General features: G+C 38.1%; 1 protein-coding gene across 1 annotated transcript in view; it reads right to left on the bottom strand.

Moving 5' to 3' along the window:
• Positions 1 to 5723: 5723 nt before the first annotated feature.
• Positions 5724 to 19336, bottom strand: part of LOC149258549 (Isochorismatase family protein) — a 263248-nt gene continuing 249635 nt past the window's right edge. The window contains exon 5 of the mRNA XM_089415503.1: positions 5724 to 6250. Within this exon, the coding sequence (XP_089271629.1) occupies positions 6174 to 6250 (77 nt within the window). The 3' untranslated portion in view covers positions 5724 to 6173. The remainder of the gene's footprint in view (positions 6251 to 19336) is intronic.

Below are 19336 nucleotides of genomic sequence, written 5' to 3' on the forward strand. Positions count from 1 at the left end.
ACTCTTCCCTTTCGATGTCATCGGAGTGCCCATAAATCCACCAGTGACTATGAGTGCATGGCAATATCCTCCATGATCTTGCTAGCTCCCCCATAGTTGGCCAAGATCATGCTCTAATACCACTATAATATTCCTTATTGGAATTTAACAGCTAATACCAAGAAATGGACTAGGAACGGTAAATAAACTGGAAAGCATACACAATAATTAAAACATCAAAATGTTTAGCAACACAATCTAAGCCATTTTATTAATTTTATGATAAAAGAGTACATAAAATAAGTTGAAAGTTTGGGAACCTGGGCTTGCTATGCAAGCTCCATGTAGTACAACTCTAATATGGAGGAAATATTGTCCCAAATTGGTATTGTGCACTACCCAGAAAATTATTGCTACTGTTGTTGGAATGAGACTGAAGATTCTTCCCTGAAGAATGCTCAGATCACCCTGAAATTGCAGCCACGAACTCCCCTCCAAAACCCCAGAAATACCCAAAAAGGGTTTGGCCCAACTCCAAGCCAAAAATGAGCCCACCAAGTGATGTAGATTCTCCAACTAACTAACAATTCGCCCTTCTATAGGAATGAGGATTTCAGGCTCGAATATTTCCCAAACAATTCTATGAAATTAGTCGGAGACTCCTCTCAATAAACCCACAAAAACCCAGAAATGGTTTGGGTTGAATACAACATGCCCCGATGACCCCAAGAAATGTGTATGTTTCTAACTAGCTAGAAAAACACCTTGTAAAAAGTATTCAGCTATAGAAGGTCAATCAATTATTGGAAAAATCTCCTCCAACCCCTATAAATCACTCCTCCAAGCCTCTTTATTTCTCCTTAACTCAAACTCCCCAAATCTCCCTGTCAAAATGTATGCGCAGTAGCTGTCCAGAAACCCTTGAGAGATTATCCCCTTAAAATCTCATTTTCTTGGGGCTGAATATAGCATTATGCGCAGTGGTTGTCCTCCTTCCTTGACCTCACTTTTATTAACTCAGTTGCTCAATTGAATGAAGGCACTAGTCTAGTTGTGTTGATCATTTTAAATTTCTCTCTTTTCTCCTTTTCATGATAGCTAGGGTTAAGGTTTGGTCTGAATTTGCATTTAGTATCATTTTTATATCTATATGTTATTGTCCTTTAGCTAGGAATTGCATTTATTAATATTTAAAAACCAAAATTTATAATTTACTACATGTTCTACCACCCAATTTAGGGTTGACATCTAGGGTTTATATTTTTATAATTGTTTTTGTCAGGTCATCAATTTTTCATCTTTTCACCATTCAAAACATCTTTTCCTAATTACTTCACAACACTCATGTCCTTCTTACCATGTTTCTTCATGAATACACCATAACAAGCTTACAGATGTTGACACAGTTAATTATCACTATTTTCCTTTATTTTTAACGAATCAGAGAGGATTATGCTTGGTTTTACTAATGAAGGTTTTGTCTTGGTTTGTTCTTGTAGCTCCTACATAGTTCCTATAACTAGCCTCTGAGTTTAGCATATCTACGTAGCTCTAGGGGGATTCTAAAACATGGGTTTTGTTCATAGGGATGATGACATGGCTTCATGTTATCTAGATTGCACCCAAGTCAATTTTAGAATCCTCCAAGTTATGATCCACATTTTAGTCAACTTGTGCCAAGAAAAATCAAGTAACAAACTTCGGGTGCGATTTCTGGAGAAACAAAGAAAAAACATGAAAAATATGTGACATGGGTTTTGTTTAGAACATCCCCAATTAGGTGAATCACAAGCATATTCTCAAAAAAGTTCATGGAATGGGAGATTCACATAATTATTTGAAGGGTATCTTTATGGTTGTGATTATTCCCAAACAACATCCCAAACAGAGTAACTAATTAGAAAACAGACCAAACTAAGTTATTCTTAGATAGTTTTAGGTTAGATGAATCAAATATAATCTGATCAGAAGTTGCTCCCCAACCAAGATCTATTAAAAATAATAAAACACAATATTTTGTAAATTTGTCCATGGTTTGACAATTTAGATTTGGGGGGATTGTTTCTAATTTTCTCCCTTTATCTTTTGTATAAAATGCATGGGAAGAATATAGGAGGGGGGGGGGGGGGGGGGGGGCAGACTATAAGAGGATAACTAGGCTGCCAAATTATAATCACTATAGTTCATAGTCAGTCTGATTGTTGGAAAAATGTTGATATCAATTATGTAACTCTGAAGTTATTACTGGATGAATTCAAATATTGATGTTGGTGTCAAAGATTCTTGGTTGCATAACTTAAGCTTGATTGTGTAATATATTAGGCAGTGTGGCACTGGTTGGGACGACCCACCAACTCAGCCTGTGTTTCCCTATTCTCCTTGTTGTTGTAGCGTAACTTAGAACATTAGTTCAGACTGTAATTTCCCACTCGATTCGATGGATCAATGCGTGTTTATGTCCTAGTGTATTGAATTTTCTACTAATTATAATTGTTTCTTGGTTGCAAGAGCAAGTTTGATTATTGAAGGGAAATGATACACTTTGCAACTCTCTTTGCTACATGGCCACTTGGTCTAACCAATGTGACAAATTTGTAACCAATTAAGCAAGGACTTGTGTACAACCCCAATGATCACCATATCATCACTTTTCCCTTTAATTTATTGTGCTTAAATTGTTGCTTGGTAGAAGTGGGATTGCTTTATGAAGGGACCCTATATTGATGTCCCATATAGAATACATCTCCTAGGCTTGCTTTCTGTATGGAGTCCTTTTTGTTTTGTAGCAATAGAATAGAAAACCCACTGATGCCTTGAACTTTGCACATATAATGTGACATCTTGAAATCTACGAACTATTAGTTGATAATTTATGTTGGAATTATTAAGCAATTAACTTGAGCGATAGTCTTGTGCATTTTTAGTTATTAAAAACTTAAAGTTGACTTGTCCCTTTCTTATCTAATTGATAGCCTTCAACTCTTTGTCGATCTTACCATTCATATGCTATTTCCTGGTTGTAATATGGTTTTGCATGCTATAAATCTGCCCACCTTTGAAATCCTAACTCATAAAAAGCTTTCCTTAGTTTATTGGGGTTGGTGGAGTGTGTACTTGAATACCTGTAAATCCTATCTTACCCTCTAAGGACTTGTCAGTACCTTCTTCTGTAACCATTAAGCTCCTATCTCCCTTGAGCAATCTTTTATTGAATATCTTTCTAAGTGATATTCATAGCAAGATCCTTAGAGAATCACTTGTCTTAGTAACCCTAGGCCATATATTCTCTAAGCTTTGCCAAGGAAGCCTCCCTTGTGGGGCTAACATCCGGCCACAAAACAACAGGGGAGAGGGCACTAAGGTGACAATGGTGGTTGATCTCGTTATTTCCATAAGACCTGGGTTGCCTAGTGAGGTTTTGCACTAAGCCTACAATATTTTGTGGTAATGTTCCTCGCATGTGATGGAAATAAATTCAATCATGGAAAGTTTCCTCCTAGGTAGATTAATATCATTGTCTAGTGCATATGATAAGGGGGTTATCTAATAAAAATAGTAAGTGGTCATTTGAGAGTAGAACAAGGAGAGATATTAGTAGAAAATCAATTGTAGTGGTTTAAAAAAAGGTTAGGGATAAAGATACATTTGATCTAGCTTTAAGAATGTATATGAGAAACAATGTTGAGGAACCAAAGTCAGCTTGGAGAGGTGACCAATTAAGAAATGCAAGGAAATCTTTAAACTCAAATGGCTCGAGTGAATCTTGAGATATTATGAAGTCATTTTGACATAGGAAAAGGAGGACTTGAGCCATTGGAGAAAGGAAGACAAGAATGAGAATACCAATCAAAACTTTATGCAATTGCATTGATCACAATTGCACATGCCTTATTACTCAAAATGGAGTTCCTTAGACACATTAAAGTTCAGAGGGTGATCATTTACAATAAAGGCTAGAAGAAAAACAAAGGTTAGAAGTAGAATGCCTTCTCAAGACTAAATAGACTATCAACATTACTTTGTTAAAAGTGCAAACCTTGATTATCATGAATCTATATTAGCCTTCCTTGTTTGATAAATGAATACAAAATTAATTTTGTAATTTTCACAATTAAATTTGTAAATTAGTTTGTCAAAAGTGCATACCTTTGGTTATCATGAATCTACATTAGCCGTTTGATAAATGAATACAAAATTAATTTTGTAATTTTCACAATTAAATTTGTAAATGTCAAAAGTGCATACCTCTGATTATCATGAATCTATATTAGCCGATTGATAAATGAATATAAAATTAATTTTGTAATTTTCACAATTAAATTTATAAATGGATTTTTGAGCGGACAAAATTTATTAAAGATTACTGTGAAAGTTATACATATATACAATGGATAACTATTTATAGATATATTAGAGCCTTGCATATACAATGGAAAAGCATGTATAGATATATTATAACCTTACATATATGATGGATAGGTATCTATAGATATATTAGAGCGGATAAGCATCTATAGATATATTAGAGCCCTGATCCACAATTATGACCAATGATTTGAAATGAATATTATGATAATTGATATATTAGGATCTTTGGTTGACAAACATATGTTTTATTTTAACGAGTGACTTCAAACATATATTAGAGATTTCTTAGCAATAAAAAAGTTATGATATTTTCAACTTTATTATAAAAAAAGGTGAGATATTGAAATATTTTTCCTAGTTCAGTTCATTTTGCTGTAAGAAAGATATTGCTATTATATTTTCTACAAATCAAACATTTTTTTTTCAGCAAGAAAAAAAACTATATAGTTGTATTGTATTCATTTAAAACATATATATACAGCTATGTTGATATGGAGCTAGAAATATCTGAAATGGAAAAAAGAAGGACGGTATATCGGCATGAGAGATATGGAAATAGAGCCAAGACAAATCAGAAAACAAAGAGGGAGCTGTGCCGAGAAAATTCTACAAATCAAACATAACATGCAAGATTGATCAAATACCAAACAAGTTATAACTATATGACTAAATCAATGCAAATAATTAGTTTAACTATAAGCAGTGTTGCAAAAATCGCAATTTTTTCGTTGAAATGATTAAATCGGCAATTTTTCATTTTGAAAAAATCTCAATTTTGGGGAAACTTGTTTTTGTATTTTTTTAATTTTTTTAATTTTTTTTTGTAATTTTTTAATTTTGCCCATTTTTTCCAATTTCAGACCTTCGCCTATTTAACCCTAATCACGATGTTCGCAACATTGGTTTAACATTTATAACTAGTCCCTTGAGTTTACTCTCAAAAATCACAGTGACATTAAAATCATAAAGGTCTATCATGACGCTGATTATGAGCAAATTTGAACGTGAATTGATCCCTCTAATTGAGAATAGCCAGAAAAACTCTATAAAATAAGAGAACAGAATGATTCGTCCCATAAAAATTATGGGGTTAAGCATTAATATGAAAATGTGTCGATAACTACTAGTATGGAACTTCGATGATAATAAATGCTGGATTTGGCTTAATCTTATCCCAACCTGTTATCTGCGTGATTAAAATATATGTACCTTCACTAAAACATAAGTGCTTACAATTCCTATTGATCGAATCGTTACAGATAAAGATTGAACACAAGTAAAAGATTGCTTTTCTTTCCTCGACAAAATAAAAAGTAAAACACTATTTAAACAAACACCTCATAAATCTAATCCTTCCATGCCACTAACTCCACAACTATAAGTCCTTTGCCTCAAGAAAAATATTAATCTTTGGCACTTAAATGGGGAAAAATAGATTTGGCTTGAATCAGCTTCAGTGGTAAGTGCCAACGGTATTATTTCATGAAATGCAGTATCACCATTTGCAAGAAACATTTAAAAACTGAAAATAAAGTACAATTTGTAAAAGGTGACTTGGTGAAGTCTACTTTTCTCGACCTTAAACATAATGGCATTATAGAACAAGGCTAGTGAGCTTTCTTATATGGAGACAGTGATTACATAAATGAAGAATGTGTTTCTGCTCTGCTGTTGAGAGATAGAGTCTTATATTCTGAAGAGTTTAACACATTGATTGCTATGCTTGATTTCCCCTGTGAATCAATGCATTAGTCTGTGTTGCTAGATTCCAACAAAAGCCCGTAGTACCAAAAGACCCATATCCATGTGCACCTGCCATTGGTTGATCAATGAAGATACTTACCACTTAGAGTGGCTAGCGTTGGTGTCTCGATTGCAACATTGCGCATATCAAAAAGATTTGCTGTCAAACAATAGCAAACTTCAATTTTTTATATATATCATACAAGGGGTATTCATATCGATAAGGCAATATAAGGGATAATCCACAAAAATGATTAAATGATTTGCAGCAAAATATCTAAACTCTTGGACCAGGTTATCATGGTCCTGAATGCAAAAATGTAAAATTGCAGTGGATATGACATGTGATAGAGACATTGGAACTACTATTACATGCCAAATAAAACAAGTCATACTGGTGTTTAGGTGAAAACATTTAAAAGTGAATACGATCATAAAGGAAAATAGCTTCAGATTTGCCTTTATGTAGAGGTTAACAGATTGAATAGCAACAAGGAGAAAATGTCATCTAGGACATTATTGAAGAGATTGAATGCAATTAATAGGAAAACCTTCCTTTCTCTCCGTTAAGGGATCCTTTATTTAAATCCGAGCAATCTCCCCTGCGAGTATGTATTCTCTCTCAATCGATGAATTTTGGCTCAAATAAGCATTACGTTGATTTTAGCTTATGGTTTGACTTTGTGGAAGAAAGTGTTTGACAATTAAACATTCAAAGAGACTGATTCTTCCATCAAGGAATAGAGAAAATACTAGGTGATATTTTCTCCTGGTCTTCCATTATTCATTGCTAGTTTGAGATCATGTTCAACTCTTTCCTTACAAGTTCATCTGTGGAAATGAGAATTAAAACTAAGGTTTATGGTCTCCAAATGGTTTTGAGGAAATATGTAATGAATATAGCTCGTTTGACAAATTGTGCTGTTATGTTTCAGCATTCACATAAATTTACATGTTTAATATATCATAACCCTAGAGCTAGGCATTTGCCTCTTAGTGGATAAAATTGACAGTTTAACTAAGAATTGCAGGCAAAAATCAGATCATGTGGCTTCTGTGGTCAATTAAATATGCAAGTGGTTTTGATTTTTTTATGGGCAATTTAAAATATTTATTTTCTCACTGCAATATATATAAAACAGAGGTCGCATGTTAAATTTCCATGGCATTACTTCCTCAAGACCAATTTGTTCCCATGGCACTAATTGACAGTGGTTAGTTTTCAGCTAAAAGGGTTTAGATTAGAACATTTAAATTAAGGGTGGACTATGTAAGTCCTTGATAGGCAATATGTTAGGGTTCCACCCTAACTTGCCCAGTTAGTGGAATAGTTTGTTACTCAAATGTAATGAGGAACATTCTATTATATAAGGCCCCATGAGGTTGTACAGTGTTAAATCAATAAATGTAAATGGCCTCATTAAAAAGGGTCCACTAGTTATTGGTTGAGTCCTCATTAATGGGATCCTATCACCGTAAAATCTAGCAAGCCTAGTACAAAGCTACACTAGACAACCTAGGTCTTATTGCAACAAGAGATTAGCCACCATTGTTACCTAAGTGGTCTTTCTCTAGCTATTTAGCGGTGGATGTTATTCCCATAATGGAGGATTCCCTAACGATATCACCCAACAAGGTATTCAGTAAATAAGGGCTCAAGGGTGCTAAAAGTCTAATGGTTATGGAGGAAGGTACTTGAAAGGCCTTGATAGCCATGACAAGTGATACAAACAATCAAGCACACTTTCCACCAACCCCAATGGACTAGATGAGAGTTGTTATTCACTAGGGCTTTTATGATATCCAGGTTTACAACATGCAAAAGCATATAGAAGCTAAGTAATAGTCTCTAAGGAACAGATTCAATAAATTATCAAAAGCTATCAAGGGGTATGTTAGGTCCCTATAATACTAGTGTAGCCCCCTTATACTTGTTAATTTTTTGTAGCATCGGATGTGCTCTAGCATTGAAATTTGGTGAAGAGGCTAGAATACATGAGATCTCCAAAACCCAAAAATCGTTTCTGGAAATTCCACCTAGAAATGACTTAATTAGATTATTAACTAGTTTTTAAATATTTCCTAAGTCTAAACTTAGAGAATATGGTTAATTAATCAGTGTTAATTAAGTCAAGGCGAAAAACATCTAGAAACTCACACGGATCAATCCAGAGATGATCCTAGTCATCGATTATGTTTTAATCTTGGTCGTTGGTGCTACAACAGAGAATTATAAGAGGAGGTCAATGTGGTGATGGAGGAAACACTTCTGCAGTTCGATTTTCTTGGCAGATCAATTTCTAGAGAGCAGCAACAGTTGTCGGAGAGCCAAAGATCAAAGTAGGGTTAGTGAGGGGGAGAGACAGTGAGGCTGGAGGACGCATTCCAGATCCAACATGTGCATTTGCAAAGAGGCAGAAGAGCCACAGAGAAGTTGATGCAGGGGTTGCACAGTAGCTTCTAGAGGCAAGTTCGATTTGTTGAGAGGGAAAGACGTCTTTAGCTCGAAAGGCCGGGAAGGAGTCTCAGCGTGTTGGAGAAGCATTTTCCCAGCCAGCAGAAGGAAGAACGACTTCATCAAAGACCAGTCAAAGGCTTGACGTCAAGCAGGCTGCGCAGAGTAGCGCAGAGGCTGACGCAGAGGGTCAGAGAGCTGAGTTTCTAAAGGCAAGTTGTGTCGGGGTTTCACTGTGGGTTGAGGAAATTCCTCACTAGATTTTAGCCAGTATTTTTCTTTGTAGGATTGCCAGATTTCGGCATCCAGTAGTACTCAGAATTTCTCACTGTTGCAAAATATTAAAACCCTCAGTTGCTACACTAGTTTTCCCACATTGGGTTTTTCTGGGGACTTTTGTCCAAAAATAATTATGTTAATTTTTGTGTGTGTGCTAGCATTTCTTAGCTTCTAGCGTTTTATTTTTCTACGGTATTTTATCTATGAAGGTTGCAGAGTGATTTATTCAGTATTTGTCATAGAAAACAACAAATAGATTGTTAAATAAAATTAACAATTAGGAGAATAATTTCCTGTCCTGCAATAGGATTCGAGTTTAGAATTTTCACATGGTATCAAAGCGCAGTTGATCAGCTGGAAAGCTTACAAACAAAGGAAAGCAATTTCGATACTCAGCGAGGGCAACAGGCCGAAATTCCCAATGGCAGTGCAGTCTTTTTGCCAAGAGGCCGAGTTGTTTGAGGAAGACCGATTTTTCTGAGAAAGAGGCAAAAAAATTCGATCCTTCCAAATCAAATGATTCCAGAGGTAGAGGGAGCAGCTCAGATTTTTCATTGAGCAAATCTCTAGCTGGACGCATAGGCTTTTGTAGCAGTTTGCTAGAGCAAAGCCAACGTCGAGGTGGAAGAGAGAAGAGCACACATAGAGAAAAACTTTTCCTTAGGGAACTTCTAGTCTCAAGAAGTTTGATTTTCCTTGTGGATCGACAGTAGTTGTGAGAAGATCTTCTCACTCCAAAAGGAAGTACAAATAGTATAGCAGCAACCGAGCAGAAGGAAAGAGGAAGTTTTCGACAGTTCATTGAGATGGCCACTGTTGGGCTTCATGATCAGGACAGGTTGGATGGAGCTTCCAACTACGTCATCTGGAAGGCAAGGATGACCTTCCTTCCAAATGAATATGGCCTGAAAGCCTATACTGATGCAGTAGTGGCAGTTCCTCAGGATGCAAATCAGCAGAAAGAGTACAAGAAGGAGATGACATGGGCGAAACAGTTGATCCTAGATGGAGTCAGGGATCATGTTGTCTCACATATAGCTGGCAAAGATACTGCCAAGCAGATGTGGGATGCTTTCTCCACGTTATACCAGGGTAATTTTGAGTAGCGAAAGATGTACCTAGAGGAGAATTTGAGACTCATACAGATGCAGAAAGGGGAAGGAATAGACCCCTTCCTTACTAAGATTCAGGAGGTCCAAGACCAGCTATCAGTTGTTGGGGCAGTGTCTCAACCCATGTAGCTAGCGTGATTGGCACTTAATAGCGTCTCAGAGGATTGGCAAGTCTTTGTCCAAATCATATTGGGTAGAGATAGGCTACCAGATTGGGATATAATGTGGGCTGATTTGTAGCGGCAGGAGTTGAGACAAGCTCTGCTAAAGAGCTCCATTAGTGGCAGTAGCGGTCGATCAAAGACGGTGAAGGAGGAGGAGAATGTGGCCCTCACATCAAAGGGTCCCAATCAGGGGCAGGGGAGCAGAGAAAGAAAAAGGACCTGTTAAAGGTCAAGTGCTTTAGGTGTGGTGAGCTCGGTCACTATAGTACCTAGTGTCCTCTTAGGAAGAAGGACAAGGAAGAGAAGTAGGACTAGCAGGCAGCTTCAACAGAGATCGATCGGCTTTCCTCCAGGTTGGAGGAAGACTTCGCTATGTTTGACAATATACCTCTAGGAGTGAGGTGGGGAGATTTGGTGTTGTAGCCCCAAATATCTACAAAGATTGGGCAGGGTCCTTGAAGAGTACACCTCTTCGATTAGTACCTTGCTACAGAGGCCCACAGTATTCAGTAGTAGGATGGATCAGTGGAAGTTGATGCAGTCAAAGACCGAGTGACAGTTGCAGAGACTAGTAGCAGTCAGATATTGGGGAGCGCAGTGCAGAGTTGGCAGTAATGCAATTCGCACAATGCAAATCAACGTAGATCCTTCAGTGACAGTGCAAATGCTAGTAGCAGTGAGAGACTTGGCGCACAGATGCATCATACTGATCCCAGTTGATTCAATATTTGGATCCTTTTTAGTTGCAGATGTTGCAGTTGTAGCAGCAACAAATGAGAGGGAGTTGTAGTGCAGATGCAGTGTTGGCAGCAGTATGGCACTGTCAGCAGCAGCACAGATGCAGCGTATATCAAAGTTGCGTAGTGGTTGGTGGGCAAAATGGCCAAACATCAGCAGTGTGGCAGGAGATGATGCAAAGACAGGGTATTGTGGCAGGAAGTGCAGCACTAGAAGACATTCCTCACTAAGAGGGGGTGTTATTTATTTGTAGCATCAAATGTGTTCTAGCCTTGAAATTTGGTGGAGAGGCCAGAATACATAAGATCTCCAAAACCCAGAAATCTTTTTTGGAAATTCCACCTAGAAATGTCTTAATTAGATTATTAACCAATTTTTAAATATTTCCCAAGTCTAAACTTAGGTAATATGGTTAATTAATTAGTGTTAATTAAGTCAAGGTGAGAAACATTTAGAAACTCACACGGATCGATCCGGAGATGATCCTAGCCATCGATTATGTTTTAATCTTGGTCGTTGGTGCTCCTACTGAGGATTATAAGAGGTGTCGATGTGGTGATGGAAAAAACACTTTTGTAGTTCAATTTTCTTGGTAGATAGATTTCCATAGAGTAGCAACAGTTGTCGGAGAGCCAAAGATCAAAGCAGGGTCAGTGAGGGGCAGAGATAGTGAGGCTAGAGGAAGCATTCCAGATCTAATGAGTGCATTTGCAAAGAGGCAAAAGAGCCACATGGAAGCTGACGTAGGGGCTGCGCAGTAGATTCTAGAGGCAAGTTTGATTCGCTAAGAGGAAAGACGTTTTTAGTTCTTGTTGGGAGCGGGATCCCCCAAGGGCAGTTTCGGGGCTAAAAGCCCATGTTTAAGTCAAATTTTTGTAATATTATTGTAAAGACTCTGCATTTTGTGGTCGTGGAGCGCGAAGGTATTATATGTCACAAAGGGTAGTCCGCCCTTAGTTTTATAAAGTAAAGTTGCCTATAAGAGATCTACCCATGGTCCGCGTACCATGGGATTGTATAAAAAGAGCTAAGCTCTAAGTGGTTAAAAAATATGGGAGGAAGAGTAAGAGAGTCATAGCTTTAGAGCAAGAAGTCTAAATCTTGGGTTGTAGTGTAGGTAGAGGCTCTGCAGCTGAGTGCGCAGAGGCCTAGGGTAGAAGTCCGCAGCTGAGTGCGCAGACCCCTGGAGCGGTGTGCGCAAGGTGAACAGAGTTTGTAACACTTGGAAGATATTAATAAAAGGAGTTATTCTACAATTTCTGTGTATTTGTTCTGTTGATGGGTTTGGATATTTTGTGTATGGATTTCTTTTGTTATTCTCCATGTTGCGCAAATGAATATAGTTACATCGAATAATTAAACGCAATTATGAATATCTGATTACACGGCGATAAACTTAAGTATTCGGCAACAAATCACTTAGGGTAATTAAGGAATCTGCACGGCGCGTTGCTATGCCTGAGCCCCAGGTTAGGGTTGCGCGAAGGTCGATTGTATACTTTCGCGAAGGTCGATTGTATACTTTCGCAAAGGTATTGAAAGCCACAATAAAGAGTTTGTCCTAAAAGCCCTAAAGCGAGATCACCTACACAAAGGCAGGGATAGAAGAGTTCAAACAACATCACAACCATCTTAGGGTGCAGAAACTTAGTTCCAGCATCCCCCCATACTGCTTCGGGTGAGACTTCGGTCTGTACTCCACGGGCTGATGTCGAAAGGGCTAGTAGTGTAGGGATTTGTTTGGCTAATTAATGCTGAACCTGGGTTAGGCCCCCTCAAGCCAACAATTCCAGAGGCTGGGAAGGAGTCCCAGAGTGTCGGAGAAGCATTTTCCCAGCCAGCAAAAGGCAAAACGACTTCATCATAGACCAGTTAGAGGCTTGACGTCAAGTAGACTACGCAGAGCAGCGCATAGGTTGACGTAGAGGGTCAGAGGGCAGAGTTTCTGAAGGCAAGTTGCGTCAGAGTTTGCCTGTGGGGTGAGGAAATTCCTCACTAAAATTTTGCCAGTATTTGCCTTCATAGGATTGCCAAATTTCGACATCCAGTGGTACTCAGAATTTCTCACTGCTGCACAATAATAAAACCCTCAGTTGCTGCACTGGTTTTCCCGCATTGGGTTTTTCCAGGGACTTTTGTCCAAAAATAATTGTGTTAATTTTTATGTGTGTGTGCTAGCATTTCGCAGCTTCCAGCGTTTTATTTTTCCACAGTATTTTATTTGTGAAGGTTGCAGTGTGATTTATTCAGTATTTGCCGTAGCAAACAAGCTCCTAATACTAGTGTAGCCCCCTTATTCTTATTGTTAGTGTAGCCCCTATTTTTATTTTTGTGCCCATGTAACCCCCATATTGTTATTGTTGTGCCCCATAGAATCCCACTATTGTTATTGTTGTGCGCTTACATTATTATTGTTATATAAACTCTCATTATATTGTGAACCCCTTAGACTACTATATATACCAAGGAGGTTTTAGCATTTGTATCATCCAAGAATTGTTCATTTGTGTGATGTAAATGAGGTTGCCCCCTCGAAGAGTCTAATTTTGAAGTCATTGATCTGTCTTTTTTGTGATCTAATTACATAACTTTTTTGTGACCTTGCTAAGGAAAAGGGAACTTTTGTAATTTTTAATGGTTTATTATGCACACAACAACAATAGAAGAGTAGATGTCAATCCTAATTTAAGAACAAAAATGCGATTAATGCTAGATTTTTCCTTTTCAATTTATTAAATGCAATTTTTATCAATGGAATAATAATACACAGATCCAAAATTACCATAAAATGCCAATTAAAACCAAACCCTAATGCTAGTTAACAAAAAGTTGGGAAAAGAAGTAGAAATTTAAGATGATCACGACAAATACACTACTCCCTTCTTTCAATTGGGAAATGGAATCAATTAGGAAAAGGTCTATGATAGAGGACCTTTGATGAAGAGGGTGGAAGAATAAATTTCTTCTCTTAGAAACCCTAGTGACTTCTCTATATGGGAGATTTAAGGTCAAAGGATGCATGCACCAAGTTCCTTTGATGGATTCTTGCAAGACAAATTTTACATACCATACTTAGTCAAGATTTCAAGAAAGATATTGCACTTTTCAATATGGTATAAATAGAAACCCTAATTTCATAAATACAGCATGCAAAATGGAAGAAAATAGCAATAACTTACACAATTCCATTAAGAATCACTTCATCAATCCCAAACAAGTCTCTTCATGCAAAAATCTTCCTCCCAAGACAATTTGCTCCATTAAATGTCCATTGCATCCAAGAAGAAAGTACAAGAGAACTAATACGCACTCGTTTAGAGAGAAAAGAATGAATCAAATGTGACAATGATAAACAAAGTGACTTTCGTCTACTTATATGAGGGCAACCAAGTCACTTTTCATAATTTTTCAACAAAATCCATAAAAGTTTGCTTGGGATATTCAACTAGACCTAAAGGTCACAAGCTGACCTTAAGATACCTTTAAAACATAAGAAATATATCAAGATCTCCCACATGTGTGGGAATAAATGCTCTCCAACATGATGTCATCCTCCTATAATGGACAATCTCCCTCAAGCAAGTGACAAAGTGGGTCCTTAAGTGTTCCTCACTCCAAGGTACATCATTGAAGTGCATGGGTACATTTCCAAGTAACATCTCCTCCACCATGACATTGTTAGTTTTTGTAGCATCAGATGGTGTTCTAGTCTCGAAACTTTGTGGAGAGGCTAAAAGCCTAAAACACAGGAGTTCTTCAAGACCCAGAAATCATTTCTGGAAATCCCCCCTAGAGATAGCTCAATTAAATTAATTAACCATCATTTAAATTTTTCCTAAGTCTAACTTAGGAAAACTAGTTAATTAATAGTAATTAATTTAGAAAGGTGAGTATTCTCTAGAAACGCATACAGATTGACTTGGAGATGATATCAAACATCGATTAAGTTTTGATCGTGGCCGTTAGATTCCCAACTAGAGATTATAAGAGGAGGTCAATGGGTGGATGGAGAATACACTCATTGCAGATACTCAATAATCAAGGCAATTCGATTTCCCAGTGGCAGGTGATTCAGCAGTGAGATCGAGCCAGTGATTGAGTAGAAAGTGGTAATGGCAGAAGTGTCCTTAGACACGTAATTTTATTAATCAGAAAAAATAATTACATAATTTAATTTTGCAAGAGTTTACACCCGAACATCCAAACACTCTTGCAATGAGCTATTTAGAAGCTCCATGTCCTAACTACCTCTAATTATGGATCACTTATTAAATAACAAGTGTCCATTTACAATAAATGCTATTCAAACCAACTAGCTAACAAATCTCCTAAAATAGAGCCTAAGATATGACACATTTGGAGAGTCATATCTAGTTACAACAACATATTAATTCTAAATAATTAAACATTCTAGAATAATAATTATTAATTTAATATCTTAAATTAATAATTATTTTATTCTAATTTTATAACCTATGATAAGATTGTATTTTTGGATCATCTAACAAGTGGCAGAGGGGCAGCAGAGATTCTTTGGAAGAGTTTCTAGTTTCGAAAGAGTCGGAGAGGAGGCCGAAATTATTCTTCAAGAGGCTATGTTGGGGTTGCGCAGTGCCTCAAGGAACGCAGTTCGATTCAGCCAAGAGGGGTCGATTCAGCGTCTAGTGGTTAGGAAAATTTCCAGGACGTTGGGAGAGTCACTTCCAGAGGCAGTAATAGGCAGGACGTCATCTTCAAAGGCGAATTCTAGCTAGTGCATGTAGGCCTGCGCAGAGGGGCCTAAGCAAGGGTTTGGGGAGCCAGTTTCTAAGGCTAAGTTTGTTGTGGGATTGCTTGAGGAGGACGGTAAATCCCCCAGATAGTTTTGCTAATATTTCTCTCAAATAGAAATGCTAGTTTGGCGTCATTTTATTGTACTCAAAATTTTTGGTGTTGCATAATAATAAAACCCTCATCTGCTACACCGGTTTTCCCGCATTGGGTTTTTCCGAGGACAATTGTCCAAAAATAATTGTGTCATTTTTATGTGTGTGTGTGCTAGCATTTCTTAGTTCCTATTTTCACTTACACGGTATTTATATGGTGAAGAAATTGTAGTGTGAATTATTCATTGTTTTCCGTAGCAAATAAACTGAATAATTAATTTACAGTTAGAAGAATAATTTCCATTTGTTGCATTTCAAGGACTTTTCACATGGTATTAGAGCATATTTGACAGATAGGAGGCTCAAAGATGAAGAGGGAAAATTTCATTGTTCAAAGGGAGTAGCAGGGCGAAATTTTCAGGGGTTGCGCAGTGCCTTGCCAAGCAGTGCAAATTGCTGAACAGGGGTTCAATTTTCCATTGGCAGAAGGCAGGAAAGTTCGATTTGTCCGAGGAAGTGATTCCAATAGGCAGAGGGAGTAGCAACTTAGTATTTTCACAGAGCAAATTTCTTGTCTGGGCATAAAGGGTTTGCAGCAGTTTGCTAGTGTAAATTCAGTGCCAAGTGGAAGAAAAATAGCACACATATTTATACTCAGGATGCTTTCTACAAATTCTCTAGAATTCTCTAGTATGACCATGGACAGATTTGATGTTTAGGGGACTTCAGAATTGTCTTCCAGATTGGAGGATGAAGTTGCTTGATTGAATAGCTCAGTTGCACAGGGTGTCTGGTGCATTAACAGTGGATCGTCAGCTCACATGACAGGGGTTAGAGAATATTTCTCTAGCTACAAAATGAAGAGCAGATAGACTTCCAGATTACGATGGAAAATAGGACCAAGTGCACTCCAATGGTGAGAGGTACCATCGATTTCCAGAGGGAGTCAGGAGAAAGTACCAGTGCTACAGATGTATTGCATGTGTCGAGATTGGGTATAAACCTGATTTCATCATCCCAGCTACAGGATAAGGGATATGATGTCCACTTCATAGGGAAGGAGGTCTTTGTTAAACGCCTAAGTTGGAGAGGATGAAATAGATTGGAGTTTGAAGCTACAGGTTGCAACTCAATTCTCTAATGGCACTGATACATAGTGACAGTAATAGGGGGAAAGACTTGAATGAGCTATGTCATAGGAGAATGGGACATTTTGTTAGTTTTAGATAACAATGGTATGTTCTATGCTTAGCACAATTTACTTCAATGTTCCTTTAGCAGCCCAATAATAATTTCCAATTATTTTCAGTAGTAATCACATTAGTCATTAATCACATTGACAATAAATGCAGATAGAACATAAAACAAATGTAGAAGACAAGCCAAGACAAGAGCACACAAGATGTGGCGGATGCTAAAGAAAAACCCCAATGTGGGGAAAACCATTTGATCAAATCTTCTTATTACTATTCAATAGTTCAGCAGAGAGAGAGAGTACAAAAGTCAAATAGACTAGCCCAATACAAAGTCAAATCAGCCCTGTCAAATTCTGCAGTCAACTGCAATCAAACTTCAGCCCTAACCAGAAAGTCAACTTTAGTCAAAACAACAGTAAAACACCTCCTTTGAAGCTCAGTCAAAGGCAGTCAAATTTGGCCTCCAACAGTGGTCAAGGTCAACTTAAAATAGTCAAAAAAACTTTGGTCAAACTCGATCAACCTGCAGTCAACTCTACGTTCAAATAGGCTTGCGGTCAACGCAGGTCAAAGAACTCCAAAATCATCGATTTTTGTGCTAGTCAATGTGGCCTAAAGAAACCGAAATTCTGCCCTCAAAACCGTAGTCAAAACAAGTCAAAATCTCCTTGGTCAATGCTAATCCTAAAGCCTGAAATTCGGCTTCTAATTTTCTGCCCAAAAAATCGTCACCCTTGCCGCACGTGTGAGAGAGAGAGGTTGCCCAAGTTGTACGAACCAATCTAATGAAGAGAGAGAGAGAAGAATGTGTGAGTGATGGATGTCCAAATGAGGTGTAAGGTCTCTTCTATTTATACACTTTGTTGTGGGTGAAGAGACACGTCCATTGGGCTTCTTGAACCTACATTAAGCTAAGGTCGACCTAAACAATTTGCACATTTGTGGTCATAAATTCAAAATCACACTTCAGCTTGTCCGAATGAGATGAACTTTATATCAATCTTGGACCTCTTGAAAAGAGGAATCCAATGCAATCATCATCTCCATCAAATGAGTTGTCCCAAGGTGGAATTTGGCCCTAGTTTCCAATTTTAACACTCCCTCTCAACTAGGGAGAATTTCACCTACCAATCCATCTATCATCATCATGCCATCCTCTTGTCATGTACCATCTTTGTCATCTCTGCTTTATTGAACCATGAAGTAATAATGAAGAAGAATTGATCGAGAGTGAGTCACAATACGTTACCACTCTCCACTGACAAAAGTCAATCTAGAGGTAGAACCTGAAATGGTCCCAGATCAAGTTGTTGAACACCATGCATCCTAGTCATAGGGAGTACGACAATACACGATGCGTCCATTAGTAGTGATATGGTCCCTAACCACTTTTCCCAACTCATTGGCCAGATGAGAGGTACTTCCCATGAGTCCCGGACTCCATGGGTAGGATGTATGTTGGGGCATCGGCAAGAGAAGGTGAACCACTCATCCTATGCATATGTCAATCGTAGGGGAAGGTGAACCGCTCATCCTACTCATATGCCATAGGAGAAGGTGAACCACTCATCCGATGCATATGTCAATCGTAGGGGAAGGTGAACCACTCACCCTACATACATCTGTCTGCACAGCGGCTACGTGCTCCTCATGTCCCTGTCACAGGGCCCACCATCATGCTGCTCAGTTAACACCAATTCGATTGGCAATTTAAACACACCAATGCTTGCAATCGATTTGGATTCTTACCCTGATATTAAACAAATCCTTGCGGAAACGATCCAATGGTCTTCACAACCGATGTGACAGGGTGGCTTGACCCACAAGATGACTTCGCCGATTTTGCCTTCAGCTATTCCTCTCAGCACCCTGTTGTACTGAAACAGATCGACCCCTACTCCTGTGCGCGTTGATCAGCCAATGCGACCGGCAACCCGAGCCGCCAATATCACCCGTCACCTTATTCCCAAAATATGTGCTCAGCAAGACAACAAATGTGGTCCAAATATGATTGATATCGACTTCCTTGTAGACAAATATTACGCCCAGCATGCAAAAAATGCCCCACAACCTCTATACGGTCATGGTGGTTGAGTCTTGCAAGCCCAGAACTCGACCATTGTAACTATACATGCCCAACATCAAATCTAGAAATGATTGTGGTAGTTTGATGTCTTAAGCAGCAGAACCCGCCCAGGATGGTGGACTGGAAACACTCTCTAAGAACAAAAATTCTGTACTCTAAATGTTGATAATCTACAAAAAAAAATTGTTTCCAATAGTCTCTGATTTGGCACTTGATTTTGCCCACGAATGCTGCGGAATTCGGCCTCACAATGTAACTCCGGAATAAAGAAAGAGGCCCTCACAGACTAACTTCCACCTTGGCCAAGCAACCAAAATCGGCTTGGAATTTTAGTTTTTCAATACGACCATT

Source organism: Pinus tabuliformis, chromosome 6 (genome assembly GCF_031772625.1).
Source record: "Pinus tabuliformis cultivar Carrire ecotype Pingquan chromosome 6, CPIR1, whole genome shotgun sequence".
Lineage (NCBI taxonomy): Eukaryota > Viridiplantae > Streptophyta > Pinopsida > Pinales > Pinaceae > Pinus > Pinus tabuliformis.